General features: G+C 41.5%; 1 protein-coding gene and 1 long non-coding RNA gene across 2 annotated transcripts in view; both read left to right on the plus strand.

Moving 5' to 3' along the window:
* The window catches only part of LOC311137918 (SPRY domain-containing SOCS box protein 3-like), a 58,841-nt gene extending 40,394 nt beyond the window's left edge, over positions 1–18,447 (plus strand). Inside the window, exons 6-7 of the mRNA XM_084172532.1 lie at positions 15,435–15,560; positions 16,597–18,447. Coding sequence (XP_084028658.1) covers positions 15,435–15,560; positions 16,597–17,006 — 536 coding nt within the window. The 3' untranslated portion in view covers positions 17,007–18,447. The remainder of the gene's footprint in view (positions 1–15,434; positions 15,561–16,596) is intronic.
* A 5,056-nt stretch (positions 18,448–23,503) lies between these two features.
* Positions 23,504–24,093, plus strand: LOC311142822. The gene is made up of 3 exons (XR_014614388.1): positions 23,504–23,568; positions 23,706–23,813; positions 23,923–24,093. It is a non-coding gene; the product is annotated as an uncharacterized lncRNA (long non-coding RNA).
* The last annotated feature ends 655 nt before the right edge of the window (positions 24,094–24,748 follow it).

Here is a 24,748-nt window from a genome sequence, read left to right on the forward strand (position 1 = left end):
CAAACAGTGCTCTTAAATCATTAGACAAGCTCAGTGGAAATAGATGATTTGATTAAAACACGTAGGATATGTCTATACAGTGGGGGAAAAAAGTATTTACTCAGCCACCAATTGTGAAAGTTCTCCCACTTAAAAAGATGAGAGGCCTGTAATTTTCGTCATAGGTACACGTCAACTATGACAGACAAATTGAGCATTTTTTTTCCAGAAAATCACATTGTAGGATTTTTAATGAATTTTTGAAAATTATGGTGGAAAATATGTATTTGGTCACCTACAAACAAGCAAGATTTCTGGCTCTCACAGACCTGTAACTTCTTCTTTAAGAGGCTCCTCTGTCCTCAAATCGTTACCTGTATTAATGGTACCTGTTTGAACTTGTTATCAGTATAAAAGACACCTGTCCACAACCTCAAACAGTCACACTCCAAACTCCACTATGGCCAAGACCAAAGAGCTGTCAAAGGACACCAGAAACAAAATTGTAGACCTGCACCAGGCTGGGAAGACTCAATCTGCAATAGGTAAGCAGCTTGGTTTGAAGAAATCAACTGTGGGAGCAATTATTAGGAAATGGAAGACATACAAGACCACTGATAATCTCCCTCGATCTGGGGCTCCACGCAAGATCTCACCCCGTGGGGTCAAAATGATCACAAGAACGGTGAGCAAAAATCCCAGAACCACACGGGGGGACCTAGTGAATGACCTGCAGAGAGCTGGGACCAAAGTAACAAAGCCTACCATCAGTAACACACTACGCCGCCAGGGACTCAAATCCTGCAGTGCCAGACGTGTCCCCCTGCTTAAGCCAGTACATGTCCAGGCCCGTCTGAAGTTTGCTAGAGTGCATTTGGATGATCCAGAAGAGGATTGGGAGAATTTCATATGGTCAGATGAAACCAAAATAGAATTTTTTGGTAAAAACTCAACTCGTCGTGTTTGGAGGACAAAGAATGCTGAGTTGCATCCAAAGAACACCATACCTACTGTGAAGCATGGGGGTGGAAACATCATGCTTTGGGGCTGTTTTTCTGCAAAGGGACCAGGACGACTGATCCGTGTAAAGGAAAGAATGAATGGGGCCATGTATCGTGAGATTTTGAGTGAAAACCTCCTTCCATCAGCAAGGGCATTGAAGATGAAACGTGGCTGGGTCTTTCAGCATGACAATGATCCCAAACACACCGCCCGGGCAACGAAGGAGTGGCTTCGTAAGAAGCATTTCAAGGTCCTGGAGTGGCCTAGCCAGTCTCCAGATCTCAACCCCATAGAAAATCTTTGGAGGGAGTTGAAAGTCTGTGTTGCCCAGCGACAGCCCCAAAACATCACTACTCTAGAGGAGATCTGCATGGAGGAATGGGCCATAATACCAGCAACAGTGTGTGAAAACCTTGTGAAGACTTACAGAAAACGTTTGACCTGTGTCATTGCCAACAAAGGGTATATAACAAAGTATTGAGAAACTTTTGTTATTGACCAAATACTTATTTTCCACCATAATTTGCTAATAAATTCATTAAAAATCCTACAATGTGATTTTCTGGAGAAAAAAATTCTCATTTTGTCTGTCATAGTTGACGTGTACCTATGATGAAAATTACAGGCCTCTCTCATCTTTTTAAGTGGGAGAACTTGCACAATTGGTGGCTGACTAAATACTTTTTCCCCCCACTGTACATGGAAAAATACATGTTAAAAATTGTCAAAAGAACAGACTATTCTCGGTTGATTTGGTCAAAAGAACAGACTATTCTCGGTTGAACAAGTTGTTTTTTTTCGTTGGGGATGCTATAATCTGTTATATCCCTGTGGATTGATGAGGAACTTAAAAATTGTATGGTTGAGAGGGATGAGGCAAAAGGAATGGCAAATAAGTCTGGCTGCACATCTGATTTGGCAAACATACTGTAGATTGACTAAACTGAACAAAAGAAGAAATTGTACTATGAAACAAAGAAATTATATAAAGAATTATAATAAAAAGCTTTAGAGCAACTTAAATGAAATTTTGGGCAAACGGGCAAACTGCTCCATAATTCATTGAGTCAGATGGCTCATTCATCACAAAACCCACCCACTGATATTGGCAACTACTTTAATGATTTTTTCATTGGCAAGATTAATAAATGTAGGCATGACATGCCAACAACAAATTCTGAACCAACACATTAATGTATAACTGACCAAATTATGAAAGACAAGCATTGTAATTTTGAATTCCATAAAGTGAGTGTGGAAGAGGTGAAATTATTTTTGTCTATCAACAATGACAAGCGACCTGGGTCTGACAACTTGGATGGAAAATTACTGAGGATGATAGCGGACAATATTGTCACTCCTATTTGCCATCTCTTCAATCGAAGCCTACAGGAAAGCGTGTGCCCTCAGGCTTGAAAGGAAGCAAAAGTCATTCCGCTACCCAAGAATAGTAAAGCACCCAAACAGCCAACTAATCACCCTGTTACATTTTACATTTACATTTTAGTCATTTAGCAGACGCTCTTATCCAGAGCGACTTACAGTTAGTGATTACATATTTTTTTTTATACTGGCCCCCCGTGGGATTCGAACCCACAACCCTGGCATTGCAAACGCCATGCTCTATCAACTGAGCTACATCCCTGCCGGCCATTCCCTCCCCTACCCTGGACGACGCTGGGCCAATTGTGCGCCGCCCATGAGTCTCCCGGTCGCGGCCGGCTGCGACAGAGCCAAACGTTTACTAACCCTTAGTAAACGTTTGGAGAAATAAAATGGCCAGATTCAATGCTATTTCACAGTAAACAAATTAACAACACATTTTCAGCACGCTTATAGGGAAGGGCATTCAACATGTATGGCACTTACACAAATGACTGATGATTGGCTGAGAGAAATTGATAATAAAAAGATTGTGGCAGCTGTTTTGCAAGCCCCACAAACAAATCAGTTGCACTGCACACAGTTTTCATGGGCCTTGTTTCGTGTGCACCTGCGGCAGGTGTCCCGTAATCTGTGAAGCGATTGCATGGCATGGTCTCTTGAAAAGGTCCATCCCATACCTATCAGACCAAAATGACTCCACATCCATGCTCTTTCTGCTGTATGCCCCGCGGACGTACAAGCATGCAATAAATGCTTTGAGTTCATCCATAGACGTCCCACGTGCTGTTTCCTTTTCTGTGCGCATGAGCAACAGAACTCTGTTCTGTAACATCTGCATTTCACATAAACTCGTCACTCTTTTCTACCCAAACGGTGACATCCCTCCCAGACTCCTGTCTCACCTTTGCAGTTGGGATCACAGTCTGTTGGCTCTGTTCTGTTTTTTCTGTGACGAGGTTCAGGCATCGGAGGTGGAGGCTCGAAGTCTTCATCACAATCAGATGAAGACTTGGCAACATCGATTTCAAGCTCAATATCCGATCCTCCATCCAACTCCAACTCATCTAAATTCTGCAGCATTTGCAATGAGGTCAGTGCGTCCATTCGTTTGGTTCGGCTCACAATTGTGTACTACACACATTGTATGTTGTACTCCGTGTCTGATTTGAGTCTCCAAGGGGAAATTTATATACCATTTCTAGCCTTTCATAATAAAATAATTAGACCGCCCACAATTCTTCATCATTACACTATTGTTCTCTTCAATCATCCTCTTCACCTTCATCATTCAGATCAATCAAATTCAGTCAGCCTCTTAACCCTCCTCATTATTCAGTTCATTGAAGTCACATGCACCATTATCAGTTTCTATCGCCCATTCATCCATTGATGACAGAATAGCATATTCAAATTTTACATTTATTATGTTACTCGTTTTTGCTTAGTAGCCAGAGCAATGTTGCTGCACAAGTGGCCATGTGCTGAATGCATGGACAGCTCAGATATTCTTGGAAAAGTGACATTTCGAAATAGAGCTGCACCTCCTTGAATTTTGTGTAATTTGACAAAGGTAAGTGTCATAGAAACTGCAGAATATGCTCCTTTTGATACTATATATAAATACAAATGTTTTACCTGCATATGACTGAAGGAGGCTTTGATAAAGTGATGCTCCTTACCCTGCATCTGTCAATTACCATGTGTGCCCATCTCTTCATGTACAATTTGACAACTGATAGGCCTAATATTGTCACTCATCAGATTGTCAATTTAATATTGTCTATAGGCTAACTCTTATGTGTGAAATTAGTTTAGGTGTAGTTTCGATGGGCCGGCTGTGCAGGCTGACTGGCATTCTTTGTTTCCCGCTCATCAACTTGGATAGAGTCAAGGATACGTTTTGCATTGTTTTCGTTTCCCTTACAATAAATGTTATTAGTAATAGTTACAGTAAATAAAACAGTCCTGTAACAACTTATTTTTACAAAGTAAAACGTAAAAGAGAATGGTATCAACCAGCAAGGTGCGGCACGGTCAAATTATTAACATGTGCGCCAACACTGATAAATAGGCATAACACATACTCATCATTACACTATTGTTGTTCTAAATTAAATCAACCTCTTTACCCTCATCATTCAGTTAGGCCTAATTTAAATTAGATTGTGAAGTATGAAAATGTATGCACTCACTAACTGTAAGTCGCTAAATGACTAAAATGTAAATGTTAGTAACTTGCACAATTATCGCCTATTCCATCCATTTGTCATTCAGTAGGCAGGCATTGTAGGCTGGCATTGTTTGCTTCACTGGATAGAGTCATGGATATGTTTTGCATTATTCTAAACTACTGCAACATGTAGCATGTTCTTTGTTTCCCTTACAATACATTTGATTAGTAATAGAGTTATAGTAAATTAAACAGTCCCATAACAGCTTATTTTTACGAAAATAAAACGTAACAGAGAATTGTATCATCCCGCAAGGTGCGCGGTCCAATTATTTGCTGCTGATAAATAGGCATAACAAACTCAGCATTACACTATTGTCTAAATTAAATCAACCTCTTCACCCTCATCATCATTGTTAGGCTTATATAAATTAAATTGTGGTAAGGTGCACAATTATCGTCCATTCAGCCATTTGTCATTCAATGAGGAGAGAGAGAGAAGCATTAGCACCTGGCTGCGTACCAACGTCCTGCAGCACATTGTCTTGGCCGGTTAAATTGGGAATAGGTGTGAAAAACAGCTAAAAAGGCTCAATACTTTTCTGTTTGTATTTAAAAAGTCTGACAGATGAGCAGTGTAAAATACAAACATTTAGGAAAAGTCCGGGAAGGAGCAGGACAGCTTTTTTTTGGGCAAAATATTTCCAAAATCAAACATCAGTGGCCACTGGCCTATGGCGGTTCTAGTGTTAATGGAAGCCTCTCGAACATAATCCAGGTAGTTAGACATTCCCCAGGGCAGTTGTCTAGGCCCCTTACTTTGTTCAATCTTTTCTATTGCCCTGTCACTGGCTATGAGTAAAACCTGTGTCTGTATATGCTAATTACTCAACACTATTCACGTCAGCTACATCAGCAAGTGAAATCACTGCAACACTTAACGAAGAGCTGCAGTCAGTTTCAGAATGGGTGGCAATAAATAAGTTAGTCTACATATTTCAAAAACTAAAAGCATTGTATTTGGGACAAATCATTCTCTAAGGCCTAAACCTCAACAAAATCTTGTAATGAATGTGGAAATTGAGCAAGTTGAGGGGACTAAACTGCTTGGAGTAACCCTGGATTGTAAACTGTCCTGGTGTCACGATGTCCACCGAGGCTGCCCCTCCTCCTTGTTCGGGCAGGCTTCGGCGTTCGTCGTCATCGGAGTACTAGCTACTGCCGATCTCATTCTCATCACTCCACTTGTCATGTCTTGTCAATCACACACACCTGGTACTCATTCCCCTAATTAGTATGTGTATACAGTGGGGAGAACAAGTATTTGATACACTGCCGATTTTGCAGGTTTTCCTACTTACAAAGCATGTAGAGGTCTGTAATTCTTATCATAGGTACACTTCAACTGTGAGAGACGGAATCTAAAACAAAAGTCCAGAAAATCACATTGTATGATTTTTAAGTAATTAATTAGCATTTTATTGCATGACATAAGTATTTGATACATCAGAAAAGCAGAACTTAATATTTGTTACAGAAACCTTTGTTTGCAATTACAGATATCATATGTTTCCTGTAGGTCTTGACCAGGTTTGCACACACTGCAGCAGGGATTTTAGTCCCACTCCTCCATACAGACCTTCTCCAGATCCTTCAGGTTTCGGGGCTGTCGCTGGGCAATACGGACTTTCAGCTCCCTCCAAAGATTTTCTATTGGGTTCAGGTCTGGAGACTGGCTAGGCCACTCCAGGACCTTGAGATGCTTCTTATGGAGCCACTCCTTAGTTGCCCTGGCTATGTGTTTTGGGCCGTTGTCATGCTGGAAGACCCAGCCACGACCCATCTTCAATGCTCTTACTGAGGGAAGGAGGTTGTTGGCCAAGATCTCGCGATACATGGCCCCATCCATCCTCCCCTCAATACGGTGCAGTTGTCCTGTCCCCTTGCAGAAAAGCATCTCCAAAGAATGATGTTTCCACCTCCATGCTTCACGGTTGGGATGGTGTTCTTGGGGTTGTACTCATCCTTCTTCCTCCTCCAAACACGGCGAGTGGAGTTTAGACCAAAAAGCTCTATTTTTGTCTCATCAGACCACATGACCTTTTCCCATTCCTCCTCTGGATCATCCAGATGGTCATTGGCAAACTTCAGACGGGCCTGGACATGCGCTGGCTTGAGCAGGGGGACCTTGCGTGCGCTGCAGGATTTTAATCCATGACGGCGTAGTGTTTTACTAATGGTTTTCTTTGAGACTGTGGTCCCAGCTCTCTTCAGGTCATTGACCAGGTCCTGCCGTGTAGTTCTGGGCTGATCCCTCACCTTCCTCATGATCATTGATGCAACACGAGGTGAGATCTTGCATGGAGCCCCAGACCGAGGGTGATTGACCGTAATCTTGAACTTCTTCCATTTTCTAATAATTGCGCCAACAGTTGTTGCCTTCTTACGAAGCTGCTTGCCTATTGTCCTGTAGCCCATCCCAGCCTTGTGCAGGTCTACAATTGTATCCCTGATGTCCTTACACAGCTCTCTGGTCTTGGCCATTGTGGAGAGGTTGGAGTCTGTTTGATTGAGTGTGTGGACAGGTGTCTTTTATACATGTAACGAGTTCAAACAGGTGCAGTTAATACAGGTAATGAGTGGAGAACAGGAGGGCTTCTTAAAGAAAAACTAACAGGTCTGTGAGAGCCGGAATTCGTACTGGTTGGTAGGTGATCAAATACTTATGTAATGGAATAAAATGCTAATTAATTACTTAAATATCATACAATGTGATTTTGTTTTAGATTCCGTCTCTCACAGTTGAAGTGTACCTATGATAAAAATGACAGACCTCTACATGCTTTGTAAGTAGGAAAACCTGCAAAATCGGCAGTGTATCAAATACTTGTTCTCCCCACTGTAAGTGTTCCCTCTGTTCCCCTTGTCTTTGTGAGTGATTGTTTATTGTGAGAGCATGTTAGCTCGGTTGAGCTACTCAACATTGTATTTATACCAAGGTGGATGTTTTCCCTTGAACTTGTTCCTTTTGACGCTTGGGGCATTTGATATATGTGAACGCATTAAACTCTGGACTTCTGTATTTTACCTCCTCCGCCTGACATATTGATGCCACAGTACCTAAGCTGGGGAAAGGTCTGTCCATTAAAAAGGTGCTGCTCTGCTTTCTTAACATCACTATCAACATAATGCAGGTCCTACAGGCCCTAGTTTTGTCGCACCTGGACTACTTCGGAAAGTATTCAGACCCCTTGACTTGTTCCACATTTTGTTACATTACAGCCTTATTCTAAAATTGATTAAATTGTTTTTTCCCCTCATCAATCTACACACAATACCCCATAATGACAAAGCAAAAACAGGTTTTTAGAAATGTTTGCAAATTTATAAAAAATACAAAATTGAAATATCACATTTACATAAGTATTCAGACCCTTTACTCAGTACTTTGTTGAAGTACCTTTGGCAGCGATTACAGCCTTGATTCTTCTTGGGTATGACGCTACACGCTTGACACAGCTGTATTTGGGGAGTTTCTCCCATTCTAATCTGCAGATCCTCTCAAGCCCTGTCAGGTTGGATGGGGAGTGTCGCTGCACAGCTATTTTCAGGTCTCTCCAGAGATGTTCAATGGGGTTCAAGTCCAGGCTCTGTCTGGGTCACTCAAGGACATTCAGAGACTTGTCACGAAGCCACTCCTGCGTTGTCTTGGCTGTGTGCTTAGGGTTGTTGTTCTGTTGGAAGGTGAACCTTCGGCTCAGTCTGAGGTCCTACGCGCTCTGGAGCAGGTTTTCATCGCTCTGTACTTTTGCTCCGTTCATCTTTGCCTCGATCCTGACTAGTCTCCCAGTCCCTGCCGCTGAAAAACATCCCCATAGCATGATGCTGCCACCACCAAGCTTCACTGTAGGGATGGTGTCAGGTTTCCTCCAGACGTGACGCTTGGCATTGAGGCCAAAGAGTTCAATCTTGGTTTCATCAGACCATAGAATCTTGTTTCTCATGGTCTGAGAGTTTTTAGGTGCCTTTTGGCAAACTCCAAGCTGGCTGTCATGTGCATTTTATTGAGGAGTGGCTTCCATCTGGCCACGCTACCATAAAGGCCTGATTGGTGGAGTGCTGCAGAAATGGTTATCCTTCTGGAAGGTTCTCCTGTCTCCACAGAGGAACTCTGGAGCTCTGTCAGAGTGACCATTGGGTTCTTGGTCACCTCCCTGACCAAGGCCCTTCTCCCCCGATTGCTCAGTTTGACCGGGCGGCCAGCTCTAGGAAGAGTCTTGGTGGTTCTAATCTTCTTCCATTTAAGAATTATGTAGGTCACTGTGTTCTTGGGGACCTTCAATGCTGCAGACAGTTTTTGGTACCCTTCCCCAGATCTGTGCCTCGACACAATCCTGTCTCGGTGCTGTATGGACAATTCCTTTGACCTCATGGCTTGGTTTTTGTTCTGACATGCACTGTAAACTGTGGGACCTTTCCAAATCATGTCCAATTTACCACAAGTGGACTCCAATCAAGTTGTAGAAACATCTCAAGGATTATCAATGGAAACTGGATGCACCTGAGCCCAATTTTGAGTCTCATAGCAAAGGGTCTGAATCCTTATTATGTAAATAAGGTATTTCTATTTTGTTATTTTTAATACAGTTGTCATTATTGGGTAATGTGTGTAGATTAATGAGGGTATTTTTTTATTTAATCAATTTTAGAAATAACGCTGTAATGTAACAAAATGTGTAAAAAGTCATGGGGTCTGAATTCTTTCCAAATACACTGTATATTCAGCATGACATTCATGTGAGTATTATAATATGATTACACAACCCAAAATTAATGTGAAATGCACTCATAACTTGATAGCAATATATTTAGACTACTTTGCGTTTGTCTGGGCTTGCTAGCAGTATCCGGTAGCCAGACAGTAGCCCTGGGAAGTGAAATGCAGTCTGGGAATCGTAGTATGCTGTGTAAATTCCATTGTATTTCTATGATGTGTAGACTATTGTAATATTCAAGCTCCATATGGTCACTGTGGGGACAACATTGTCGATGCACTTATCAATGAAGACGGTGACTGATGTGGTAAACTCCTCAATGCCATCGAATGAATCCCGGAACAAATATATATATATATATATATACAGTGGGGAGAACAAGTATTTGATACACTGCCGATTTTGCAGGTTTTCCTACTTACAAAGCATGTAGAGGTCTGTAATTTTTATCATAGGTACACTTCAACTGTGAGAGGCGGAATCTAAAACGAAAATCCAGAAAATCACATTGTATGATTTTTGAGTAATTAATTTGCATTTTATTGCATGACATAAGTATTTGATCACCTACCAACCAGTAAGAATTCCGGCTCTCACAGACCTGTTAGTTTTTCTTTAAGAAGCCCTCCTGTTCTCCACTCATTACCTGTATTAACTGCACCTGTTTGAACTCATTACCTGTATAAAAGACACCTGTCCACACACTCAATCAAACAGACTCCAACCTCTCCACAATGGCCAAGACCAGAGAGCTGTGTAAGGACATCAGGGATAAAATTGTAGACCTGCACAAGGCTGGGATGGGCTACAGAACAATAGGCAAGCAGCTTGGTGAGAAGGCAGCAACTGTTGGTGCAATTATTAGAAAATGGAAGAAGTTCAAGATGACGGTCAATCACCCTCGGTCTGGGGCTCCATGCAAGATCTCACCTCGTGGGGCATCAATGATCATGAGGAAGGTGAGGGATCAGCCCAGAACTACACGGCAGGACCTGGTCAATGACCTGAAGAGAGCTGGGACCACAGTCTCAAAGAAAACCATTAGTAACACACTACACCGTCATGGATTAAAATCCTGCAGCGCACGCAAGGTCCCCCTGCTCAAGCCAGCGCATGTCCAGGTCCGTCTGAAGTTTGCCAATGACCATCTGGATGATCCAGAGGAGGAATGGGAGAAGATCATGTGGTCTGATGAGACAAAAATGTAGTTTTTTGGTCTAAACTCCACTCGCCGTGTTTGGAGGAAGAAGAAGGATGAGTACAACCCCAAGAACACCATCCCAACCGTGAAGCATAGAGGTGGAAACATCATTCTTTGGTGATGCTTTTCTGCAAAGGGGACAGGATGACTGCACCGTATTGAGGGGAGGATGGATGGGGCCATGTATCGCGAGATCTTGGCCAACAACCTCCTTCCCTCAGTAAGAGCATTGAAGATGGGTCGTGGCTGGGTCTTCCAGCATGACAACGACCCGAAACACACAGTCAGGCCAACTAAGGAGTGGCTCCGTAAGAAGCATCTCAAGGTCCTGGAGTGGCCTAGCCAGTCTCCAGACCTGAACCCAATAGAAAATCTTTGGAGGGAGCTGAAAGTCCGTATTGCCCAGCGACAGCCCCGAAACCTGAAGGATCTGGAGAAGGTCTGTATGGAGGAGTGGGCCAAAATCCCTGCTGCAGTGTGTGCAAACCTGGTCAAGACCTACAGGAAACGTATGATCTCTGTAATTGCAAACAAAGGTTTCTGTACCAAATATTAAGTTCTGCTTTTCTGATGTATCAAATACTTATGTCATGCAATAAAATGCAAATTAATTACTTAAAAATCATACAATGTGATTTTCTGGATTTTTGTTTTAGATTCCGTGTCTCACAGTTGAAGTGTACCTATGATAAAAATTACAGACCTCTACATGCTTTGTAAGTAGGAAAATCTGCAAAATCGGCAGTGTATCAAATACTTGTTCTCCCCACTGTATATATATATTTTTTTTTTTCTGGGGGGAATGGATCAGCTTAATATTGCAGATAGATTGTATCTTCTATCAATGTAATTGTCTGCATCACTTCCAATCCCCCATGTTTTTTTATATATTTTATTTTTTTATATATATACTCCCCTTTATTACTTTTCAACCCCACCATCCTTTCCCTACTTGGAGTAAATTAGTGAACAACAATGCCCAGGCCTCTACTTCCGGTCTATACTTAGTATCTACACCTTATGGACAGAGTTAATTTTACAATAATTCTATTATATATATATTTATTTATTTTTATTTATTTATTTTTGCTCCTGAACTACTTCTACTCTCATCCTCTCCGATCATTTTCATGATGTCCATCCGGTTTGCTTCTATATGCCATATCTTTCTAACTGTGCTCTTTCCCAAAAGCTCCCAACATACAACCTATATACTTATTATGGACACAGTATGCTTACATTATTAGCTATCTTTGTTATTATTTGTTGTTATTTGTTATTAGTCCCAACCTTCAACTCTATTCAATACCTCCCATCTATCTCTTAACACCATCCATATAGGATTTCTATTTGCCATATATATTTCAACCGTACTGGGATGTTTTACAAAAGTTCTGAATCTTTCTATTCTCATTGCTTCTACAGATTGTGAATTAAAAATAAACATTTTTGCTAAAAGTATTATTATATTATTGATTGATTGACTATGACTTTTCAGATCACCCAGTAATGCTATCTGCAAGGTTAGTTCCAGGTAAATATTGCAATCCTTTAGCCATTCCTGGACCTGTGTCCAAAAACAAGCTTCAAATGGACAGAACCAAAACAAATGATCTAATGATTCTGTCTCTTCACAGCAAAATCTGCAGAGCTGGGAAGATTGTATCCCCCATATAAATAACATTCTATTGGTAGCAAGAATTTTATATAATAATTTAAATTGAAAGATTCTAATTTTTGAATCCGGTGTCGTTTTGCGTGTCAGTTCATAAACACTATGCCATGGGATCGGTACGTCAAAGATCTCTTCCCAACTATTTTGCAATCTATATGGGACGGCTGTCAATCCTTTGGTCCTTAAGTGAAACTGATATACTTTTTTATTTATCACAGTTTTCCTTAACCAATTATGTTCTTTAATGCAAGGCCGACAGACAAGTTCCTTACTTTTTCCCCCTTCCACTTTCCTCTTCCACTTTTGCGGTAAGGCTGCAATTATTTGGTTGTAATTTTGGGTAGAGCAGACATTTCCATATGTTTTTGTTAGCTGCATGTGCGTCATAACTCCACCAGTCCTACCGATGATATCATTTACGAAGATTATACCTTTTTTAAACATTCTGTCAAAAAATAAAGGTTTTTTGTTAATTAGTATATTTGAATTTAACCACAATATTTGTTGCATTATTTGTTCTGTCGTTTCTGGAGGATGAAATTGAAATTGCAACCAACTTTCCATAGCTTGTTTTAGAAATAGTGACATTTGGGAGATTATTTCCTTTTCAAATAACTGAAAGTGAGAGGTTGTAATCTGAATAAAGGGAAAAAGGCCTTTCTTGAACATTGGGTGAGACAATCTTACTAATTTGCTTGAGAACCAGTTCGGATTTAAGTATAACTTTTGTATGATTGAAGCTTTTAGTGATAGGTCTAATGCTTTAATATTTAATAATTTCTGTCCTCCGAATTCATATTCATTATATAAATATGCTCTTTTAATTTTGTCTGGCTTGCCGTTCCAAATAAAATTGAAAATTTTTTTCTCATATAATTTAAAAAACTGTTCGCTAGGCGTAGGCAAGACCATAAGCAAATAGGTAAACTGGGATAATACTAAAGAGTTAATCAGTGTGATTTTTCCACAAATTGACAGGTATTTTCCTTTCCATGGTAGTAAGATCTTATCTATTTTTGCTAACTTTTAAACTTACTGTTTGAGTTTTTGCCTTGTAAGCAGGAACTAGGAGGGACAGAGTTATGGTCAGATTTGCCAAATGGAGGGCAAGGGAGAGCTTTGAATGCGTTTCTTTGTGTGGAGGTGATCTAGTTTCACAAGTGACATGCTGGTAAAAATTAGATAATAGATTTCAGTTTGGCTGCATTAAAATCACCAGCCACTAGGAGCGCCGCCTCTGGATGAGCATTTTCTTGTTTGCTTATGGCCCTATACAGTTTGTTGAGTTCATTCATAGTGCCAGCATTGGTTTGTGGTGGTAAATAGACAGACAATGAAAACTCTCTTGGTAAATAGTATGGTCTACAGCAGGGATCATCAACTAGATTCAGCCATGGGCCTATTTATTTCTTGAGCGGATGGTCGGGGGGCCGGAACATAATTACAAATAATTTGTATACTGCAAATTAACCGCAAGAAGCCCAAACAGATATGTTGTTTGACTAAAACATAATCATTTCAAACCTTGTTTACATTTGTATACGATCACGTGTCTCTATTCTGCTTGGGAATACTTTGGAACAGATTTCTTAAATTAAAATAATTTGGAGCAGATATCTTGGTGTTTTTCGTCTTATGTTCACAACAAAAAAAATATGTTGTTTTGGCTCAGAAAACTTTAGGGGCCACATAAAACCACCCATGGGCCAAATTAGGCCCGTGGGCCACCAGTTGGGGAACCCTGGTCTACAGTTTATCATGAGGTATTCTAACTCGAGCAGAACCTTGAGACTTCTTTAATATTTGCCAATAGAACGGAGGGTAGAGGCAGTTTATGTACTCACCAACGTAGTTTCGTCAGGGAGTCGGCACGTCGGCCTCTCTTACACCGCCACCACCTTTCCGAGTCTCAGGGATTAGGGCCTGGTCCGGGTTGAACAGTATGGCCTGCGCCTCCAACTCGTTGAAGTAGAAATCTTCATCCAAATCTAGGTTAGTGATCGCTGTTCTAATGTCCAGAAGTCATAGGAAACGATGGCGGAAACATTATGTACAAAGACAGTTAAGATCAGCGCAAAACAACACACAAAATAGTAGTTTGTCAGGAGCCCGTAAAACAGCTGCTGTCCATTTGCAGTGCCGTTCTTCTGCCGGGAGCTAATGACTTACCGAGACTGATCTCAGAATGTGCCAAAGATTGTGAATGATAACTTTTATTTGTTCCGAGCATTTTGAGTAGCGCTTAGTAATAATAATTATTTTTGCGAGACTGTCTTAGAAAGAGATCACGTCTCTTTGTTTTGGATTTTCACGATGGCAGTATTGATCTGACCATTTTTGTACCACCTTTCATAGAATTTTCTTTGCATCTGTGTTTCTTTTGAAGTCTGATGTGTCTTTTTGATTCTGTAGAATTGCCTGTAAGGCAAACCGTTTTTCAAGGGATGGGGGTGACAGCTATCAGCCCTCAGCAAACTGTTATGATCAGTGGGTTTCTTGTAAAGATCTGTGTGTAGGACATTAACCTCACAAATAAGCAAAATATCAAGGAAACTGATTTGATGTGTGTCAGGTTGCATAATGAATCGTTGGTGCTCCGAACAAGAGTTAAAGGGATACTTCGGGATTTTGACAATGAAGACCTTTTATCTACTTCCCCAGAGTCCGATGAACTCGTGGATATCATTTTTATGTCTCTTTGTCCAGTATGGTTTTGACTAGAAAGAATACAGCTTTTGTCAGATTTGACTTTTCGTAGCAGGTTAGGAGAATTGGGTTAAGGATAGGAAAAGGGTTAGGGTTAGCAAAAACGCAACAAAAAAAAAAACACTTTTGATGTCAATTTGACAAAAGCTGTGTCAAGGTAGGTAGTTTCGCGAGCCAATGCTGACTGAAAGTCTACAGGATAAGCAGCTGTTCCCATTGACTTCCAGTCATTGTGCTAACGCTAGTTGGCATTTGATGATGAGCGAACTGGAATGGAAAATCAGAGTGGAACAAAGATATCAATGTACCATTTCCAAATAATAATGTTGGGCAAAAAATGTTATTTTTTAAGAGGGTTGAGAATTGACTGTTTCTCCATGTAACCCACATACAAATTAGCATAACTAGGAGCCATTGGGGATCCCATAATAGTACCCTTCATCTGGATAAAGAAATAGTTTTAAACATGAAATAATGATGTGTGAGCCTGTTTTGTTTTGCCCTTATGGTCATAATGCTAATATGGTCATCTTCTTCTAGGTCTGTTGCATCATAAAGGAGACAAGGTGAACTTCTCGTCACGTTTCGGCCAGGGCTCCATCATCGGAGTGCACCTGGACACATGGCACGGAACACTCACCTTCTTTAAGAACCGCAAGTGCATAGGTAATTACAGGGGTCACAGGTCAAGGAGACCAGGTGGGGTGAGGCAGTGTTGGGAGTAGTGATTTACATATAGTTCAACTAGTAATTTAATTATGTTTTGCAGTAGCTTGGTGGTAGTTGAACTAAATTCAAATCTTGGTAGCGTTTTCAGTAGTTAATTACTTTTTTACCATGTAGTGTTGTAGCTAACTACTGGAACAACACACTACTTTTTTGGCAAAAAGATAAGAAAAAGTAGGCAAGAATGTCTTTTCTTTTACGGCATCAGACATGCCTAATTCTCACTTGAAACAGTTTTTGTTAATAATAGGCTAAATTACACATTCTGTTAACATTTGACTGTTCTTGCAATTTGTAGTCTGACATTTCAGATTTAGATATAATTTATCACAAAGTAGTTTGGATGCAGTGAACTACTTTTTCAAAGTAACTTTAGTTAAGTAAACTATATTTTTCTTAAAGGAAAATTACACTCAAACTATATTTTGGTATTTGCTTGATTAGTCCATTGTTGATATAGTCCCAAAATGTTTAGCATGCCAGCAATCAAGTTACAGAAATACTGCCGGTGAGATCGGTTTTTGGGTGGAGTTTTCCTTTAAGGGTAGCTTAACTTCCTCCAGTGTGAAGTAATTGGTAGCTTGGTAAACTATATTTTCAGGGTAGCTTCCCCAACACTGCATATTAGTTGGGCAGTATGTAACTAGATGGGCATTAGGGGCCTGTGTCCCAGGCACTGATTAAGCTTAGTCCTGGGCCACAATGCATGCTCAATGGAAAATCTCCTTTCAAAGTGATTTCTAGTCCAGGACTAGGCTTGATCTGGGATGGGAAAACCGGCCCTATATATCCCTTCTAGACCTAATTAACATGGAACCTACCTAGGACTTCTCATATTCCCCCTCTGCATGTACCCAGCTAGTTACCCAAGTGCTGCGCCTAGCCATTTGCTTGTGTGTGACGTTGGGTAATGTGACAGCAAATGGATCAATTTCCATTCTAAACTGTACATTAAAGTGTATATTCTATTCTGCAGGCGTGGCGGCTACGGAGCTACAGAACAAGCGTTTCTACCCCATGGCGTGTTCCACAGCAGCCAAGAGCAGCATGAAGGTGATCCGCTCCTGCTTCACGCCCACCTCCCTGCAGTACCTGTGCTGTGCCCGCCTCCGCCAGCTCCTCCCTGAGCGCCCAGACACCCTGAGCGTACTGCCGCTGCCCCCTGGCCTGCGCCACCTGCTACACAATAAGCTGGGCTGGGTCCTCAGCCTCAACAACGGCCTCTTGAGGGCCCCAGCGGGGGAGGAAGGGAGAGGGGGGGCCTTGGGGTCTGACTCGCCCCCTGCGCCCCCCTTGGCCGGGGCCTTGTCCTCTGAAAGCGATGACTCTGAGGGGTGTTCGTCGGACCCGGAGGCGTGTCAGAGGAAGAGATGTCGTTGGACGTGACGGGAATCCGACGTGACCCCCAATATAAACACATGGGGTGCGTCCTAAATGACACCCTATTCCCTATATAGTGCACTACTTTTGACCAGGGCCCATATGGCTCTGATCAAAGGCCCATAGGACTCTGGTCAATAGGGTGCCATTTGGATGCAGCCATGAACTGGACTGGATCCCTGCCCCCTCCCTGAGACACACTCAAGTTATAACCCCTTACACACACACATATACGCATGCACACACGTTACCGTTAATGGGTGATCCCAGGACCTGGGGACAGTGTTGTGGGAACATTTAATCAAGATCAAACAAATGTGGCACTAAGACCTATGGCCAAATTTCAGTGTACATTAACAGTATATGCAACAACAATGATGACATGGAATCAATGAAAAGAGAACAAGTGCAGCATTATGTGGATTGTCACCACGCTTTCTCCTTGTACATGAAAGGCTGGTTGGATTGCTATAGGAGTGGCCCGTAAGGCCCTATTTTAAGTTTCTGTTTTAGCTGACCGACAAATGAAAGTTGAGTCCAGAGAGTTGTCACAATTTGGTTGCGCTTTCACGTCTCCAAGGCAACATTTATTTGTTACTTTTTTCTTCCCTCTTTGTTGTGCCTTTGTCTGGTCCTGGCACGAAAATTTGGACATTTTCTAAATAGGAGAAAAGGCCTGCTTAGGAGGTGGTCTTGGTCAGATTTCTTGCATGTAAAATATGACATTCAACAACTATCCTAGCTGGAAGACCGTCCCTAGATCAATGTCGATGGAGTCTGTCTGACCAATGGTTAAAGTGATGCAATTTGGCGAGAGCTTGCGTTTGTATGTCAGCAGCTGTTCTCTTCTGAAATCATAACTTCATTAGGCTGGCAGTAACACTGGAATTCAATCAAAGTTTTGGAAAATGTCTGTTCTTGCTCTTCAAGAATACGCAGTTCGAGTAATCCGTTTGACAGTTTTGAATACTCAGTGAAACAAAGTTATTTTGTTGTTAATAAACAGATTTGTTTCGGAGCAGGAACAATGTTTATTATTTTATTTAGATCAGCTTGACAATGTATTCCCCTGAATTATTTTTGTCATATCGACACCAGACATGGCATCATTTTTTATTTTATTTTACTAGATGTTTAGGGGGGGGGGGTTCTGATTAATTTTTTATTTATCACTCAATACTACTGTCGTATCAGATATGGGTTGGGGGAGTGATGACTGGTACACATACTCTGTTGAACTGTGAGTTGTCACCCACCGTTCTTATACTGACCTCCCTGTAATGCTCTCCTTCTGCTTTATGGTTGACTCGTTGTGTCTGTTAGTCAGACAGACATTTTATTTTGTTGTCACGTGCATTTGGTTGGAACCCCTGTGCATCCAATGGTTGGGCTGCAGACAGTGTACTGAATAAAGGCAAAGGGGGTAGAAAAGGGGTATCCACATATTATAATCTGTGTTATTATTTTTTCACTGTACAATGTTGATTTTATGCATCTAAGCATTTGTATATACAGTTCATTCGGAAAGTATTCAGACCCCTTTACTTTTTCTACCTTTTGTTACGTTACAGCCTTATTCTAAAATTGATTAAATTGTTATTTTTTCTCATCAATCTACACACAATACCCCATAATGACAAAGCAAATTTATAAAAATAAGATCTCACATTTACATAAGTATTCAGACCCTGGAGCAGGTTTTCATCAAGGATCTCTCTATACTTTGCTCCGTTCATCTTTCCCTCGATCCTGACTAGTCTCCCAGTCCCTGCTGCTGAAAAACATCCCCACAGCATGATGCTGCCACCACCATGCTTCACCTTAGGGGGGATGGTGATGAGCGGTGCCTGGTTTCCTCCAGACGTGATGCTTGGCATTCAGGCCAAAGAGTTCAATCTTGGTTTCATCAGACCAGAGAATCTTGTTTCTCATGGTCAGAGTGCTTTAGGTGCCTTTTGACAAACTCCAAGTGGGCTGTCACGTGCCTTTTACTGTGGAGTGGCTTCCGTCTGGCCACTCTACCATAAAGGCCTGATTGGTGGAGTGCTGCAGAGATGGTTGTCCTTCTGGAAGGTTCTCCGATCTCCACAGAGGGACTCTGGAGCTCTGTCAGAGTGACTATCGGGTTCTTGGTCACCTGCCTGACCAAGGCCCTTCTCCCTCGATTGCTCAGTTTGGCCGGGTGGCCAGCTCTAGGAAGAGTCTTGGTGGTTCCAAACTTCTTCCATTTTAAGAATGATGGAGGCCACTGTGTTCTTGGGGACCTTCAATGCTGCAGACATTTTTTGGTACCCTTCCCCAGAACTTTGCCTCGACACAATCCTGTCTTTGCACTCTATGGACAATTCCTTCGACCTAATGGCTTGGTTTTTGTTCTGACATGCACTGTCGACTGTGGGACCTTTATATAGACAGGTGTGTTCCTTTTCCAAATCATGTCCAATCAATTGAATTTACCACAGGTGGACTCCAATCAAGTTGTAGAAACAGGATGAGCTCAATTTCGAGTCTCATAGCAAAGGGTCTGAATACTTATGTAAATGTGATATTTCAGTTTTTTTATTTGTAATACATTTGCAAAAATTAATAAACTGTTTTTGCTTTGTCATTATGGGGTATTGTGCGTAGATTGATGAGGGAAAAAAACAATTTAATCAATTTTAGAATAAGGCTGTAATGTGGCAAAAGTCAAGGGGTCTGAATACTTTCCAAATGTACTGTATTTTATTTAAATACATTTTCCAAATATATTTAAATATTTTATTTGTATTAATTCCAATATTATTTTTCTGTATGGGAGAAGCTGTGGCTACAACACAGTATCAAAGACAGTACAGTCGTGGTCAAAAGTATTGGTCTTCACAAAGTTCGCTGCTTCAGTGTTATGAGATATTTTTGTCAGATGTTACTATGGTATACTGAAGTATAATTACAAGCATTCCATAAGTGTCAAAGGCTTTTATTGACAATTATATTACGTTTATGCAAAGAGTCAATATTTGCAGTGTTGACCCTTCTTTTTCAAGACCTCTGCAATCCGCCCTGGCATGCTGTCAATTAACTTCTGGGCCACATCCTGACTGATGGCAGCCCATTCTTGCATAATCAATGTTTGGAGTTTGTCAGAATTTGTGGGGTTTTGTTTGTCCACCCGCCTCTTGAGGATCAATCACAAGTTCTCAATGGGATTAAGGTCTGGGGAGTTTCCTGGCCATGGACCCAAAATGTCGATGTTTTGTTCCCTGAGCCACTTAGTTATCACTTTTGCCTTATGGCAAGGTGCTCCATCATGCTGGAAAAGGCATTGGTCGTCACCAAACTGTTCTTGGATGGTTGGGAGAAGTTGCTCTCGGAGGATGTGTTGGTACCACTCTTTATTCATGGCTGTGTTCTTAGGCAAAATTGTGAGTGAGCCCACTCCCTTGGCTGAGAAGCAACCCCACACATTAATGGTCTCAGGATGCTTTACTGCTGGCATGACACAGGACTGATGGTAGCGCTCACCTTGTCTTCTCCGGACAAGGTGTTTTCCGGATGCCCCAAACAATCGGAAAGGCGATTCATCAGAGAAAATGACTTTACCCCAGTCCTCAGCAGTCCAATCCCTGTACCTTTTGCAGAATATCAGTCTGTCCCTGATGTTCTTCCTGGAGAGAAGTGGCTTCTTTGCTGCCCTTCTTGACACCAGGCAATCCTCCAAAAGTCTTCGCCTCACTGTGCGTGCAGATGCACTCACACCTGCCTGCTGCCATTCCTGAGCAAGCTCCAGTCTGTTATTCTAACTCAATCAGCATGACAGAGTGATCTCCAACCTTGTCCTTGTCAACACTCTCACCTGTGTTAACGAGAGAATCACTGACATGATGGCAGCTGGTCCTTTTGTGGCAGGGCTGAAATGCAGTGGAAATGTTTTTTGGGGATTAAGTTCATTTTCATGGCAAAGAGGGACTTTGCAATTAATTGCAATTCATCTGATCACTCTTCATGACATTCTGGAGTATATGCAAATTGCCATCATCAACACTGAGGCAGCAGACTTTGTGAAAATTATTATTTGTATCATTTTCTAAACTTTTGACCACGACTGTACAGTATGTTTAGAAACTGTGACCGTATGATAGGATCCTTGTCACAGCACACAGGACAGTTTAAATCTTGCACTGGGAGAGATTATCTAGAAGCCATTTTTTCCTTCCCCATCCAATTCCATGTTAGCTAGCTAGCTACCTGTGTAGCTAACCCATAGACATAGATAGACATCGCATCATTGTATCTGTCCCAGTATGGCGTCTTTGAGAGCATGGGCAGCGCCACAGATTATCCATTATATCACGTGTCAAACTCATCTCACGGAGGGCCGAGTGTCTGCGGGTTTTCCATTCACCCTTGTACTTGATTGATGAATTAAGGCCACAAACTAGTAAGGATCTCCCCTCACCTGGTTGTTTTTAATTGAAAGGAAAAAACAAAAACATGCAGACACTCGCCCTTCATGGAATGAGTTTGTCAGCCCAGCATTATAGTAACCAGATGCTCAAGTTGCCGCTCTAACAATGAAAATAAATGTCTTCAAAAATGGAAGGCAGTCTGGAGGAGGTAAGATCAGGTGGGACCATTCTAGCCAATGAGAGGGCAGATACGCGTGTGAACAACAGGCACAACTCCGAAAGTTTTTTTCTCTCAAAGTTGCCAGGATGTCACGTGTCCTACTTATATCAGTACACTTGTAACAACATAAGCATTACGAAACATATATTCAATCAAATATGCCACACGTATCAAATAAGCAAATATACTTTTTAGTTAACCAAATTCAACACTTTCATTCATCTCCATACAAAAACTCCTCGCTTGGAGAGCAAAGAAAAAAAGAAAAACGGCACCTGCTGGAGAAGACCGATTTTGGGCCTGTGATGCCAAATAGTGTCGCTCTGCCAAATAGTACCCCCTTCGCGTCACAATTGGATTCGATGAGTTATCGCTTCTGTTGCTAGTGCTATTTTATTTTTATTTAACAAGGCAAGTCAGTTATGAACAAATTCTTATTTACAATGACGGCCTACTATTGCTAGACCCTTGCACATTTCTGACCGGCCTACGTAACGAACCAAAGCGAGAGAGAGATGGAGAAAGAAACAGAGAGAGAATGACAGCAGTGCAAATTTACTTAGACTTGAGTATTTCAACAACTCTTCTCTTCCAACTTGTTAGGCAATCACATGTACCTACGGGGGAAGGATGGCCAACCACACAGGAGGGTGATTTTTACGAAGGAGGAGGCCGTACTGACCGAGATGCATGCTGGCCATTTCGGAGTGAAGCGCATTAATGCCAAAATCAACCTACCTACTGATGTGGAATTGTCAAGGAGGTGGACAGCTGGGCAAGTGAAATAACCTTTTGTTTATCAATCACATTCTATTATATCTGAAAGTATTATGATTTCAATGAATGTCATATCAGAGAGCACACAATGTTTCAATTTGTCACAGTGCTTAAAGCTCAGTACCCTGTCTACCCTGCCAGAATTGTGAGAGGGTGAAGACTGGCACCGGAGTTGAAGCCCATCAAAGTTGTTTCACCATGGCACATGATCGGTAAGTGGACCTCATCGGACCCTTCACGAAATTCAGGTATGGCAACAGCTGGTGTCTGACGGCGACCGATCACCTCTACCAAGTGGGTGGAGGTAATACCCATTAAGGTCAGTAAAGGAAGAGTACGTGCTTAACTCTAAATTCCCTTCTGTAACCCATTAAAAATGGTGCTTGGAACCAAAAATAGATTTTTGTAAGAATATTCAAAGATAAATATACACAATGCAGGGGACTAGTGGTCAAGAGGGAATTAACGATCAATGGAAGTAGTTGTTTTTCAGTTCAACATCTGTTTTGAATCTTTGTATTGGTTCCAACCAGCTACTCATAGCTACATGTGGCAAGTTCTAATTGGTCCAAATGGTCTATACATTGAGCCTGAAACAAGATACTTGGTATTTGGCCATTGGCCCAATTTTAGTGCAAGGAATTCTAATTGGTCAGCCACATGCTAGGCTTGAGGCTATAAACTACATCCTGTCTCTTTGTTCAGTGGAGAAACATTGAGAACAGGGAAGAATGAACATCTACCATCTACTTTCCAGCATAACAACTATGATTTGTTCTCTTTGAATAAATATATTTTTCTCCCCCTGATTTGCTTTGGGGTCTGTGTTATTGAAGAATAACATCAACTCCTAAAAATACCCATCAAGGACGAGACTGGCGAGGCCACCTCCAAGGCGATGATGGACATCTTCAACACCAACGGTTCTCCTGAGGTCATCTTGAGTGACCGAGGTCATGAATGCTGGAACAAGGTAGGGATGTTATAGGTTATATTCTGTCACTAATGTTGTTTTTGTTTTTTACATATATATATATATTTTATTTTTTTCATGGTACATAATCAGACATATTTCAATATCTTACATTGTCAATAGATATCGCTTTCCTACTCCAGGTTTGAATGAATGGCCATGGGCAAGTCCCTTAATGGGTACCAGGAACGGTGGGAGAACAACCTGAAGGTAATTCTCTTTGCACACAACAGCAGCGTCCAGGCCTCCACCGAGTACGGACAGAAGCCTATATACAATTATTGCATATACTGTAGTCTTTCAAATTTGTGATTGTCTATTGCTATTTTTGTATAACGTACTTTCAGATCACTGAAACCCCACCTCATATGGTGGAAGTTGTCGAACCAGATCAGAACGCCTTCGAGGACCAACTTCAGGCACGGACTGAGAAGGATGTGGAGGTTTTTAACCAGGTAAAAATTATTGTCCGCTGTTAATTTATTTTCAGGCCCTCCAAGAGATATGTAAGAAATGTATTTGTAATATGAAATATAATTGCATTTATTCCTGTTATCAATCAAGGTGAGACTGAACATCGACAAGGCGCAGGAGAAACAGATGGAGAGCTAACAAAGGAGAATCAAGAAGGGAACCAAGCGCTTCGACATACGGACAAATTACTTTGTTTGGAAGAAGGACGAAAGGAAGGCGAGAGCTGGGAAACCTCGCTGCTCTTTCGCTCCTAGCTGGGGTCACCATCTGTTAATGTGAATATAAAAAATCGCAGATAACTATTTGCATTTGCACACAAAATAACCTGATGCTAGGTTTAGTTTCCCTAACACTGATATTTTTCACTTCGTCTTCCTTGGGTTACCTCCGTGGAAGCCAACAATCTTCTCCAGTTGGACGATCGACCACTGAAAGCCCTTATGCCCTAAACTTCGGTGAAGCCCAATAGACAAAGTATGTTAAGCTTTGGTTGACATTTGAGAAAGCAAGAAATGGTAGTTATGCTGAGTTTATAAAAATGTACCTCTTCAATTTACCTCTCCAAATGACTTTAGGACCATCGACTGTCCGAGCCCCCCAGGAGGTATCCCATCCACCAGAGCCAGTGAGTTCGGATCAGTTTGATTCTCTGTGTTCTGAGTCGGAGGGGGGCCATCGAGGTAGGCTATACCTTCCAAAAACGGTTGAAAAGTACATATCTCCCATTTATAACACTGCACTAATCATCAAATTTTCTCACAGTAAAGTGTAACCTGTGTGTTTGCTTGTTTACATCTCTGTCTCCTACCCTGTTCCCTTTAACTCTACTTCTGTTCTCCAGGACATAGGGGTTCTGCCCAACACCCAGATGTGGATCCACCTAATGTCCTCCATTACCAACCACCCTCCAATTTTT

This window comes from Coregonus lavaretus (genome assembly GCF_964263955.1).
Source record: "Coregonus lavaretus genome assembly, chromosome: 2".
NCBI classification, from domain to species: domain Eukaryota; kingdom Metazoa; phylum Chordata; class Actinopteri; order Salmoniformes; family Salmonidae; genus Coregonus; species Coregonus lavaretus.